Source organism: Phoxinus phoxinus (assembly GCF_949152265.1).
Source record: "Phoxinus phoxinus genome assembly, chromosome: 6".
Taxonomy (NCBI): domain Eukaryota; kingdom Metazoa; phylum Chordata; class Actinopteri; order Cypriniformes; family Leuciscidae; genus Phoxinus; species Phoxinus phoxinus.
In genome coordinates this window covers 32,170,987-32,184,563 of record NC_136881.1, presented here as the reverse complement: position 1 = coordinate 32,184,563, position 13,577 = coordinate 32,170,987, and the positions used below count along the sequence as shown (strand labels likewise).

General features: G+C 37.3%; 1 protein-coding gene across 2 annotated transcripts in view; it reads left to right on the top strand.

Annotated features, from left to right (window-relative positions):
- The window catches only part of fbxo41 (F-box protein 41), a 46,672-nt gene extending 36,249 nt beyond the window's left edge, over positions 1-10,423 (top strand). The window contains exons 9-14 of one of the 2 annotated variants that reach the window (XM_079616749.1): positions 251-346; positions 553-671; positions 1,906-2,064; positions 3,063-3,178; positions 8,973-9,016; positions 10,030-10,155. In XM_079616749.1, coding sequence (XP_079472875.1) covers positions 251-346; positions 553-671; positions 1,906-2,064; positions 3,063-3,178; positions 8,973-9,016; positions 10,030-10,039 — 544 coding nt within the window. In that variant the 3' untranslated portion in view covers positions 10,040-10,155. Of the gene's footprint in view, positions 1-250; positions 347-552; positions 672-1,905; positions 2,065-3,062; positions 3,179-6,114 lie in introns of both variants that reach the window. The other variant, XM_079616748.1, reaches the window with a different exon arrangement.
- The last annotated feature ends 3,154 nt before the right edge of the window (positions 10,424-13,577 follow it).

Sequence of the window (13,577 nt, the reverse complement as noted above, 5' to 3'; positions counted from 1 at the left end):
ATTGAAATAAAAAATTCAGTGCATCTCATATATTTTTCTCCCCGTACTTTTTGTGGTTTTGACTTTGAGCTAATAAAATTCATACATATATTAGCCAGAAAGATTTTATAATTATCTCCAAAGGGAAGTGCAGGCCAGAGTAGAAATAAACATGTTAATTCATGTATTTGGTTGCTTAGTTCCTGTTGGCAGGTCAAAACAGGCTTTGCATAGGAAGAGAAAAAAACCTCAGATATTGATGATGTTTTAGGAGTGCGACAGACCCTGTTGGACAGGAGGTTATCTGGGCATTGGGAGCTGGTTGCAGAGACATCATCTCACTACAGGTGGCGCCTTTGCATCCATGGTAAGATCGAAATGTACCCTAATTTGTTTCAAAGACATTTTTGATACAAGAAGTTGTTTTACATGGCATGATAACTTGAATTTGATATAAATTTAAATGCAACATTTACTTTCATTTTTTGAGCATGTCATTTAAGTATTTGACATTAGAATACCTTTTTTAAAGTTTAATGTTAATCATTTCAAATGTAAATTGTCTTTGTGCAGTCAGCAGCCAGCACGCTTCAGTAACAGATGCTTGCAGACCATTGGCAGATGCTGGCCACACCTGCGAGCTTTGGGTGTGGGCGGGGCTGGCTGTGGCATACAGGGATTGGCTTCTTTGGGTGAGCGAGAATACATTAGTGTTGCCATATTTTTGTTGTTGTGTGAAATTAATACTTTTATTCAGCAAGGACACATTACATTTGTTAAAGGTGCACTAAAGTGCAGTCAATAACATAGATAACCTTTAGAATTTGGTAAAACATTCTATTCATTAAGAATCATGAAAAAAAATATCACAGTTTCCACGAAACATTAATATCAATAAAAAAAAATGTTTAGCATATTATAATGATTTCTGAAAGATCTTGTGACACTGAAGACTGGAGTATGATGCGGAAAATGTAGCTTTGCCATCACAGGAATAAATGTAAAAATATATGAAAATAGAAGACAGTTATACACAATGATACTTTTTTTAATTGTATTTTTGATAAAATAAATGTGTGTATATATATATATATATATTTGCACACTGCATGTATATATATATACTGTATATATAGTCATTTTAAACGGATATCTTTGTAAAATACTTATGCTTTGGACTTAGGGCTCTGATTTAGTACCATCATCCCTAAAAAAAATATTATTATTCTAACCATACAGATCAGCATTACAGATCAGATCAGCATTACGAGGCAACATCACTCAACCCTATTATCTATCTAGCATAGACAATAACTTGTTATTCACATTGAAAATTGGGACAAAGAGACACCGGGAATGATACTTTTAACATGCTTCTGGAGGCATATTGTACTATAAATAAATGTTTTGAAGAAGTAAAGAGACATTTTCTGTTATGCTTTCTGTTCTGTAACCTACTTTACATACATTTCATTTACATATAATGGTTCTGACCTTTCTAAATCACAAGGTTTCATCTGAGCTTTACATAGAGCACTCAGAAGACTGAATCAGGAAGAAAAACAGAATGGTTTTTGAATTTGTAATTTTACTTGTTTTTCTCAATCCATCTTAGTTATTTTGTTATCCAGTCCAGGTCAAAATGACAAAGCACTATAAACACATCATGCAATTTGTTCATATTGCATGTGCACTATATTAGGCATGTTTTTCTCTTCCTGTGCCCACCTAAATATAGTTCTTATGTAGCATGTAGCCTTTTTTTTAAGGATGAATAGAATATCCATTATTTTGGGTGCTATTTGGGTGAAACTATTCCTTTAACATCATCAGTAATGCAGCTGTCTACCAGTGTGGCAATAGACATTCTATGTTGCGTTCTCCACAAAGACTGTAGTGACCATCTTTGAGTGTGTATATCTTCAGCAAGGAACTGCATGCGGCTGCAGGTGCTTGAGTTGGACCACGTCAGTGAGATAAATCAGGAAGTGGCTGCTGAGATGTGCCGAGAGGGACTGAAGGGTCTGGAGATGCTGGTGCTCACCTCCACTCCTGTTACTCCTAAAGCCCTGCTTCACTTCAATAGTGAGTCCACACTCACTGATTCAGATTCTGATTTATTATTATTGTTTAGTATTTTAGTGAACAATAGTTCTATTTGTGCATGGTTACATCTGAATTACAAAATAATGTTTTATTAAAATAAATTATTTACATTTTTAATAATAAGCATTTAAAGGGCCCCTATTATTAAGGTTCCTAATTTGGATTTGGAGGTCTACTACAACAAGGTTCACATGCATCCAAGGTCAAAAAACACTTTATTTTTCTCATAATACACATTGCAGATTCACCAAATTTTTAATTTTGGGTAAAATATGGACAAACCCAGCCGTTGGGATACATTTTTAACCCAACGTTTGGGTTTGTTCATATTTTACCCAAAATTGGGTTGAAACAACCCAGCATTTTTTAGAGTGTACTCTGCTCTGATTGGTCAGATGGCCCAGTCTGTTGTGATTGGTCAATTATCAGAAATGAAACGCAGCTCCGGAGCTTCTTCAGTGCTTGATACACAGTGATATGAACGTTGGCCTCGGTTTCTCCATATCAATTCCTGCGCGAGTCCTCATCCTTTGGAAGTGGATCCGCAGCGCTGAAAATAGCATCTTCCCAACATGTCGACAACACTAACCAAACTCTTCCAGGCCTACATCTACAGTGTTTGAAGGCGGGTCAAAGTAGACGTCGTTCGCACTTCAATCTTTAAAACTTTGCAGACCTTTTACATTCACAAACCGCTATATTACACTCCACTTGAAAAGTAATATTTGAAAAAGCATAATAGGGGCACTTAAATAAAATCAAGATACTAATTAATATTCTCCTGTATTTTAAATGAACTTCAAATGAGACTTATAAAGTGTCCATACAGTTGTTGGAAAACTGCATGATCGTAAATTCAGATTTGCTAGTATCTTTAGATTTGGAGCTATGAATGAGATGCAATACTCCCACACTTCCTGTAAAATGGCCCTCTGCCCTCGCTCCCTTACTCATCGCCTGCTTCGCCCTCTTCACAGGTGTGTGTCGTAACCTGAAGTCTATTGTAGTCCAGATCGGTATAGAAGATTACTTTGAAGACCCCAACAGCCCTGAGGCCAGAAAACTCTTTGACGAAATGGTGAACAAGCTGCAGGTATGGAATCATCGAATCATATATAAGTCTTTGAGACATCTGAGTCCATCAAAAAATTTGACCCATCCATCTGCCAGACTAAAATTACCAGCAAAAGCTGTTCAGTAGTAATTCAGTCTTAGGCCATGGGGTTTCCTGTGTCTGAGACAGCGTTTAAGATGAGTAAGTGAAAGCAGAAGAACCTCTCGCAGCTGCTGTGTTGAAGAACCATGAGTCAAATGCAAGTGATTCATCTCATCCATTTGCCTGCTTTGAGGATGCAGGAAGCTGCCTCTTCTCTGTTCTGACTCTAGATAAGCTGGGAGAGGAAGTGGAAGTGGGGTTACACCCACCCACATTAAAACTCCTGTTTTAAGTAACTTGCAGGATATCTTACACAAGCCGTGCCGAAATGGGCTGCTGTAGATGACAGAGGGCATTGCTCATCGTATATCATTTCCATAAGAGGCTCAAAAATATTTTGTACTTGTTCCGATTCTGCCCACGGTTTATTTCCACCTCAGTGTGGAAGCAGATTTATAGTGTCCATAGATGTTCAGATCTGTATCATCTCAGTGATTTGGCTCCTCCATGTGGTTTGTTCATTTTTAAAAAAAGCACACACAAAAAAGTGAAATACCTTTTAATAACATCTAATGATCAGTTGAACCCATCAAAATACAAGCTCAGGTTATAAACATACAGAGATATTTTAAAATATCAAATTATGTCACTTTAAAGCTCCAGTCCGTAACTGTTTTGGGGTCAAAATACATTTTTGAGCAAGTACATAACAAGCCAGTGTTTAAAACTATCTGCTTGCCTTAGCTCGATTCAAAACGGTAAGCTTGTAATAATGTTTTTAATTCCAGTGGTACTGGTAGATTTCCGCGGGAAATTTGAGCATGTCTTTGCGTCATTACGTCACATCTGAACACATAAAGAAGGTGTCCCGGCTAGCAGGCTATATTGCGTGTGAGGATGTTGGAGGTGGAGATGTATAGCCTTTTCTCACAGCACTTAATATAATTATAATTAAACGTATTAATAGATGGCGGATCCAGAAAGGTTCAAACGACAATCACCAGTGACAAGATTCACCCGTTGTAAAATGCAAAAGACTTTGTTCGGACTTCGGAGTGGCTACAGAAAAAAAGAGACCGCAACCGTGCCCATGCGAAAACAAGGATAAATATCAGAAGGGTATTAAATGTAGTCACGCAATGCTGATGTTGTTAACATTACAATTTGAGAACAAAGTATAATTTGCGCGGTTGTACGTGATAGGATTAGCGACCGTTAGATTTAATGCAATGCTTTTTTCCCTTAGTTGGTCAGAACAAAAGTGGATGTTACTTACTTGTTCAGATGACATTATCTGGTGAAAACTCTTATGTTGGTCATACTTCCAAAAAGTATAATCTGTGATTCTGAATGACAGTATCCACACCGGCGCGGTGACAGAGAGACACACATTCTCCTCAAAACATAATGTTCATCCGCGCTGTGCTGTGTTGAGGCACAACTCATTAACACAAGTTGATAATTCCGCGAATGACTGCAATTGCAGATTTCAAACAGAGATGGCGATAAAGAGGAAAAGCTACGGACTGCAGCTTTAATGCTTCATTGCCATGCATGTTACCTCTTTTTATCCAAAGATACTTACAAATAACACTGAACAATGTGAAAGTAACTTACAATTTTATTTTTCAACCACAGCTGGCTATAGAGAGGCCAACGTTCCATAGTGCATTGCTAAATTCAGAAACAAAGCAAGCCGTTTATTACAATCGTCAACGAAATTAAAATAGAAGAGTACATTTACAAGCCGCTTTCGTCATCCGTTTTCTAATGTCTTCGATTCCAGTTGAAATTCCAGCTCAGTTTGATTTGTATTGATGTTGCAGCAGAATGTGGAATTGTAATTTGAATTTAACAATGCACTATGGAACTTTGGCCTCTCTATCGCCACCTGTGGTTGAAACTTAAAATTGCAAGTTACCTTTGCATTGTTCAGTGTTATTTTTGGTGTTGTTTGTATACTATTATAGTATTTAATAATATTTTGAATGAGCTTTTATCTTTGTATTTTCTGTTTTTATTTAATAATTTTGTTATTTTGATTTTTCAAGTTGAAGTATTTTATCTAATATTTGTATTTTATTTTATTTCAGCATCATTTCCATTTACAAATTATTTACATTTACAAGTTTTTCAGGTTATTTCAATTACTGAAATACATTTTTAGTAGCTTTAGTTTTATTAACAATAATAACACTGCCTTTGTTGTTGTTGTTTTTTATCTTAGTTGACATCCTGAAATGTCCCGCAAAATCAATCCGACTATTACTCTTTGTGATTTTGTTCGATTTTCCAATCTTCTAGTGCACTTTTGAATTATAATGATATTCTATAAGTGCAGTTGTCTTTCAAGGGAACACCCCCAGTGTGACCGGTGCCTGAAGCACGTGTACAAACATGTCAATTTAATTGGCCAAAGTAGAGGATGACGTCACTTGGTGCACTGGTATGTGCTATAAAAGGAGCACCCATACAATATATCATCAGCTTTTGCTGTCTTCAGTAAGACCGTTTGTCTGTTGTGCTTGAATACCAAGATGTACTACGAGTTGCTGCATCTCCCTGCCATACTTCAGGCATACCTACTGCGTCTTACTTCAGACAACCTGAAGCTGATGATGTTTTTTATGGCCGCTCATCCTCTACCGTGGCCAATTTAAATTTCCATGTTTGCAAACATGCTTCAGGCACTGGTCACGCTGGGGGCGTTCCCAAAGTGTCATGACATCATGACCCAGCATCTCATTCCCTCACAAGGAACCAGGGTTACGTTCATAGCCCGAGACGCTTTCAATCCATTACAATTTACGACATTCATATTTCCAGAAATATAACACCTGTTCATTCATATCCTTTCTGCCTTCTTCTCTCAGGCACTCAAGAAAAGACCTGGTTTCTCCAAAATCCTCCACGTGAAAGCAGATGGCTTATGCTAACTCTGCTGTGTCGAGGCCAGAGCCACATGAAGGTTCACCGAATATTTCAACCTGATCGAGTCATTCTCTCCTTGATGAAACGAGGAAGAATCAAACACTTCCGCTTCAGTTTGAACTGTAAACACCAGTCTACCACACCAAGACGGGCGCCATCTGTTAGCTTTGACACGACGCAACTAAATAGTGGAGATTCTAAAGATAATACGTAACAAACTCTACGAGAAGGCATGATTACTTGCCTTGGATCCCGTTCCAACAGTCAGACCCAATTCAAAACCAGTTACGATTACAGACTAAGGATTTTTCTCCTACTTGCCAAACGCACTAAACTTTAATGAGGTCTCAGAGAACATGACGTCTCTCTTCAGAGCACAGAGCTGCAGGAGGGAACAGTCTCATATTCCAGATTGACCTGAAACATACAATCAATGTGAAATCCAAACAGCACAAATTTAAAATGCACATGGGTAAGTTCTTAATGGGGGAGTGTGTGTTTGTGTGATCAGCTCGATTGCTTCCCCGACGTTCAGCAAAGAGACGCATTAGTTCATTAGTCATCTGGATGCTTCGGCCAGCCATGTTTCTTGGACAGTTTCAACATAACATGATCACCAGCTTCAAACTTGGCTTACCGAGACCCTTCTTTAGAGGATGCCGTGTCTCCATAGAAACTACTATTACTTGCAGCTATCTTGTGTCCATAAGTACGAGTTCAGACCAAACGAAGAAGCCATTCAAGCCAATAAACGCAAGCTCCGCTGCCTCATTCGTGTCCGACCCTCCAGTCCTCTAGCCGTATTTCCATGACCAGGGTCTCTCTGGCGAAAAATTATTTTTCATCATTGGATCTGTTGTTCCAGACTGATTTCCAATGCCTTCTCCATAATGTGCCATTCGACATTTTGTTTTCGAGGTTGAATTTTGGTCATTCCCAATGTGCCATTAGTGAATCAGTGGAGCCTAAAAGGTCTTAAGTCATACCCTACAAGGTGTGCACTTATCTAAAGGGAATTGAAGAGCAAATTCATGTAGTTAGGGATAGAGACATGCTCATGGTGCTGTCGCCCCAATCTACGCCTACTGTTTCACCTCAGATGTCAACGTCTCCATCTCTTAGCGTTCAAACTTCTGATGATTCTATGGACCTCAGGCTGGTGGGGCTGAATAGATCACTTCCCCATCTACTCTGTTGATTTCAGACGGTACTGTCCATGTTCTAAAGGTAGACGCCACTGAATGGAGAATTTGGATTCTGAGTTCTGAATGTACACACTGCACAATTGTATAGAAGGGGTGAAAACAAATATATACAGGTGTCACTTTAGGTTCTTCAAAGAATCTATAAGAACTGCACTTCGGAAGTGTGTGGGTTAGCTTTTGGCTTTTGTTCCTTAGACCTTTTAAAATGTAAAAGTACGTTAACAATAGCCATATAAGGCTGGTGCAGTCAGACTAGAAAATGTTAAATGATTCTGCACAGCTGAGATTGAATTCAATATTCATAGCCGTGTTTTGTCAAGGCCAGCATTGAGAAGTTAACATTTTAGTCTGTTTTCAAAGAGAAAAGGTTTATTTCCGGTTATGTTTTTGGTGCACTTTTGAGTAGATCGCATGACATGTCAGGTTTTGCTTTCTGTTGGAATATTACTCCATGGTTAGGAAAGTCTGGAAATGAATGTTAGAGCACTTAAATGGTTTTAGCTAGAAGTCAATCATACAAAGAAACTAGAATATGCCATTCTCATCAAGTTTATTTAAAAACAAAAAAAAACATGCTGATGCAATAATACTGATGCAAGTAATGGTCTCGACCGCTCTCGGTGCTGTACCACTTACCCATCAGGCATTTCTGCTCCCCTTGGCCAGCCTCCGATCTGAAATCACACGGTCTAAACGGTCTACTCTAAGTGCTTTAGTCAAGGCGAGCACTTCTACGGTGCAGCGTTCTACTTCCTGTCTTAAAACACATTACAGGGCTTGAATTAGCATGAGAGGAGTATTCACATTAACAGCCTGAGGTTACTTCAGGATGTCTGTTCAAAAAGAGGCAATGGGAACTGCAAGACCATCTTCAAGAAAGAAGTTGCAGAGGTGGAATCGGGCAACTTACCCACAACCCCACACAATGACTTTTCGAGTGTGCTGTCACTCTTGTCTTCTAAAGACTTAAATAAATTAAAAAAGTGTGTATATGTTGTTTCTATAGGAACTGAATTACGAAACGGTGTAAATATTTGAAATATAACCAAGAAAGAGATAACGTGAAGCGTTTGACGGGTATCCGCCTGCAAATGTGTTCCCGCGTGGTGACTTCCAGAGTTCAAAGGTATCGAATTTGCAGTATGCTGTGTATGATAGATGCTTTATATTGAATGTGTATCAGAGTCCTATAGAGATGGAAATATAATTTAAACACAGAGTACAGTTTATTTCAACTATTTATTTCTATAAAAAGAGATGTCTATAATGATGGCATGTTTGTGCTAAAGCATTATATATCATGTTGCCTTTTCAACTGTTCTGCTGTAGATGTTATTAGATTATTAGATCCGAGTGCTCTGGATTACTGCTTGCTGCCTTTCATTTTTAGACTGAGCAACCGTTGCACCATTATTATGATAAAAAAAAAGTAACCGCTAATGTTTAGTATAAAGCCGTTGATGTTCTATTTTGTTTAACGTCAAGCCTTTTTAAAGAATCTGACATATGTAATGCACTTTTTTTTATCAGAGCACTTCCAGTGCTTTGTGTTGGTTGGTTTCGTATTAATCATGTGCAATTCCTCTTTTCCTAAGCTTTGCACTGGAAGACTATCAGCTTTCCATTCATCATGTGATCGGTCAGTTCAATAGTTTAGTGACTTTTTATGAAACCCTTGCAGTGGTCTTATTTAATGCATAGCATTAACCTGCAATATACAGTAAAAATAAATATTAATATATATATATATATAAATATAATTGCTTGGTCATGTAAAAACATTCAATCATGGTTTTATTTCTAATTGATTTGCTCTGATTTGAGTAAGTGGTGAAAGTGATGACGTGCCGGGTTAATAGTGCGAGCACTTTGAATTTGACATTTTATTTGATTAAAATATTCTAAACCATGTGACCAACCCTAAACTGGAACTCATACTAAAAGATTTAGAAAATGATTGTTTACTTGGAGGGAAGAAAATGGGATCGATCACAGAATGCCACTTTATCAGAAAATAAAGCAGCCAGAAAGATTAATATAACTTTTATGTAAGCATAACCATTGTTTTTGTACCCCTGGACAGACAGTACTTGAAAGAATCAGTTATAGTGGTGTTAGCTATTGTGAGGTTCCAGATGTTGTGACAATTCACGTGTAGCTGTAACTGTAACCATCAAATCAATGACCTATTCAAAGTTTGTCAAAAAAGGACGAATAAACAAACTGATCATTTATTAATAGAGGAGTATTATCAGCATTTTTGTTCCATTGCGTTTTGCGGAATTGTCTGCAGTAAAATAGCGACATGGTGTAAGACAAAAACGGCATTCACAGTCTAAATAGTCATATTCAAACTCCACAGTCCTGGAATGAATATATAACATTTTATATACATCTTAATGCCTATTTTATTTCATTTCTGCTTCTCTATCAATTAATGTGGCATTCATTCCTTGATTTGGTGATACTGATATATGGCTTCTTCGATGTTCAGCTTTGTGCCGTCGTGTTCTTTAGTCACTGTCATTGCCTCTTAGGCTCTCGTTTGAATGATTGTATTTTATGCCCATCTGTCTGAACTGCTTTCATGCATTACCTCAAACATCTTCTGGCAACATTAATTGAATTGAATTATGTTGCTTTTTTTTACAGATTGCATTGATGTTATTTAATGAATACCCTGCACATTCTCTGCTGTTGCACAAAAAGGCAATTCATCGCCCAAAGCTGAATATTTATTGGAAAATGGTCATGTTTAACTCTTTTCTTGCCTGTGGGAACAACTGACTGCAGACCTTTTTTGTTATTATTTTTTATTTTTTTCATTTGTTGTATTGTTGTGGCCTGCTTAATAACATTGTCTTTTCGACCGGTTTTCCCAGTTTGCGAAAAGCTGATTATAAGAGTGTGATGGAATTGTTTACATTCCAAATTTCATGCCATTTTGTTCCAGGCATATTATATAAGTTATAATAAAAACCTGATACATATACTCATATTGTGTGAAGAGGTCTTTGTATTACTAGGCACTGCATAGGAACACCCCACATGACTTGCTGTTTTGGAGATGATCTGACCCCGTCAAAGTCCCGCCGATCTTTTCGCTTGCCCAGTTCAAGAACTGTTCACTTGACCCACCCTTTGACAGGTGCTATTGTAACGATATAATCAATGACATTCACTTCACCTGTCAGTTTAATGTTGTGTGTATATATACAACAAACTCATTGAGGGTTCCTCCACAGCGCCTAACATAGTTCCCCAGATCTGCCCCAGACACCAACATCGTGTTGGCCCAGATCCGGTCCACATCTGGTATACGTGTGGAATCCACACAGCAGCTGGAACTTTAGGGTCCCCATTTACCGGTATTAACAGGCCAACCTCTAATGGAAGGAGTGAGGGATGATCAGGCCAGAAGATCATTTTTATGATTGTTAAACGGAGGCGCTTTCCCAAATAAGGGTTTATTCCAGTCTTGGACACATTGTTTACATGTTGTAAATGTGAAAAAAAAAAAAAACATTTGTCACAACTGCGTTTAAACATGTCAAGTGCACTAAGTGGACACTAAGAGGAATAGAAGTGGACAGAGTGAGATTAAACAATTGTATGTAAAATAAGGATAGGATACCTCAAGGCAATCCTCCGAGCGTGTCCCTGGCCTTCACAGACTGAGCCGGATCCTCCCTGGCCAAGTATTGTGCTGAACTGACACCGGCTCTCAAGAGTTGCAGATGGCTGGACCTCAAGGACACTTGAATGAGGCTCCTGAAGTTTATGTTCCACTACATTTTGATCTAAAAAAGGAAATATTAACCAAAAACATGATCATCAAGTAATAATTAAATGCTACATACTCACATTATGATGATTCTTCAGTTAGGGGCACCAACTACACCAACAACAGGGTTAATTGAGCCTCCGTTAATTGATGCTCATATTTAGCTGAAAGATTTGATAAAGTTTTTGATGTACAGAGCAAAAACAAAAAAAAACAGTTACACAATTTCATAACAAGGTCATTTTTCTTATGGTGGTTAATGACCCCTAGTTATAATGGATGCGCTCAAATATTTTTGATGAACCGAGCTCTAGTAAACACAACAGGTAACACATTCTCATTGCCTTCTGGAAAGCGTCCACACACCATTGTGAATAGGAGAATTCCCAGTTACCACAGTTGCAGATTTCCCATGGTCCTGCCCTCAGTTATGAACTCAGGGGGGTTGTGATCTTCTGTGCCTTATAGAAACGCATTTTGTCTGATGAGTTAGCTTGAAATACTACTGCATGGTTTCAATGCTCCATTAGCATTCACAAAAGTGTTTTGTGTTATTTGATTCACAACAATTGGACTTTAATTTAGAACTCAGTGTTGACATTTCCAAACCAGGTATGATGCCACAGGTTTTTATTAATAACGAATCAGTCTGTGAGGGCCTCCCAGACAGCAATTATTATTATTAAATGTATTGATAATATTATTAATTATTAATTCATATTAAAATTATTAAATATTATTCAATTATAAAACACAACGATATCTACTGGAAGGGGTGTGGGATGACCAGGCTAGAAGAAAGATCTTTTTTTTAAGGTGCTTTTTTCCATATCCAAATTGTTTAGCCTACATGTTTTAGGTTGAACATGTTTTAAGTTTAACAATGTGTAACATTTGTTACAATAGGCTATATGAATCATGGTGAACGTTAGTTAATCAAAATTTAACAGTTTATTGTTTGTTCATGTTAGCTCAGATCCATTTAATAATGTTAACAGATATAACTTTTGATTTTAATTCTAGGCCTATATTAGTACATTTTGAAATGAGAATTAACTTTATAATAAGTGCTTTAGTTTGTGTTATTTAAAGTAGCTAGTTAGTGTTAACAAATGAAACCTTGAAGTGTTACCAATACCAATTTTTTATTGATTTTGTTTATCTACTTACTTTTGGCGCCAATTTTCGGTCGATATAAGTGCAGACTTTGTAAATTCACTATCAACATACAAAACATACATTGTACAAATACATATTTTTCATTCAGTGTTAAAGTATGAATGTAAATAAAATGCAACAAGAGGTTAAGTACTTTTGTTGACAATGAGCTGGTCCAAATATAATAAATGTTTCACATTTTGTCGTGTTCTGAGCATCGTGTATTGTCCTGTTTTTATTTGTTTAAATCTAGCCAGCCACATGTGGAGTGTCCACCAGGGGTCAGTAGTGCACAGTTTAGACAAGCAGAAAATAACGTGGTCTGTAGACTGCAGTGTCACTTCGAATTGGTTTAGTAAATTATTCAGGGTTATTAGTTACACCTAGCGTAATAAAGCTACATAACTGTTTACATATAAACCTTGTTTTTTCACTCACATCAGGGTTGAGTTAAGTGACTGTGGAAGTTTTTGTGTGTGATACAAATACAAGTTCAAAGGAGGAATTTCCACTTAGAAAAGAAACTGATAAGGCATGTATTTATTTGTGTACAGTAGCCTACAGACAAGCTCTTGTTCTCCTGTCGGCTTATCTGAGGGAATTGTGTTTGAGGAGCACGTGCTAAACACCCTGAAAGTGAAGTTAGTGGGTCAGTATGGCTGGAGTGCAGAATAAACAAACCAAGTTATTGGCCTTTTGGACAAAGAGTTTACTCAATTTAGTTACTTACATTTTCAGAATAAAATGTGAGAGGCCAGTGCAAGTTGCAACCACACAGCAAGGGGTCTTTTTGTAACAATATATATATATAGGCTATTGGGCTGAGGAATAGGCCTACAATTTAATTATTTTCTAACCCCCCTATTAAAGAGAATGATCAAGGTAGGCTACTGCACATAAAGCTTCAGAACGCAGAATAGGACCAGATGTTTCTTGCCTATCCTGAAGTGTGTGCATGTGTGAACGTGTGCGTCCCAGAGATATATATAGTGCTGAGTAGATTACTAACAAATTGGAGTCGGTTACTGATTCCAAATTACATGACACAAATTGTAGTTAGTAACTTTTAGTAAAAAATGTGTACATTGTTTGAAAGACAAAAGCCTTCCAAAAGACAGTAATGACTCACTGAGTGATAATTCATATAATGAATGTGTTTGTCGGGAGCTGATTAGATATGCAATGTAAAAAAAAAAAACGCTTCTTAAAAGGAAAATTTAAAAAATAAAGTAGTAATAGGGAGAATCATAAATTCTGA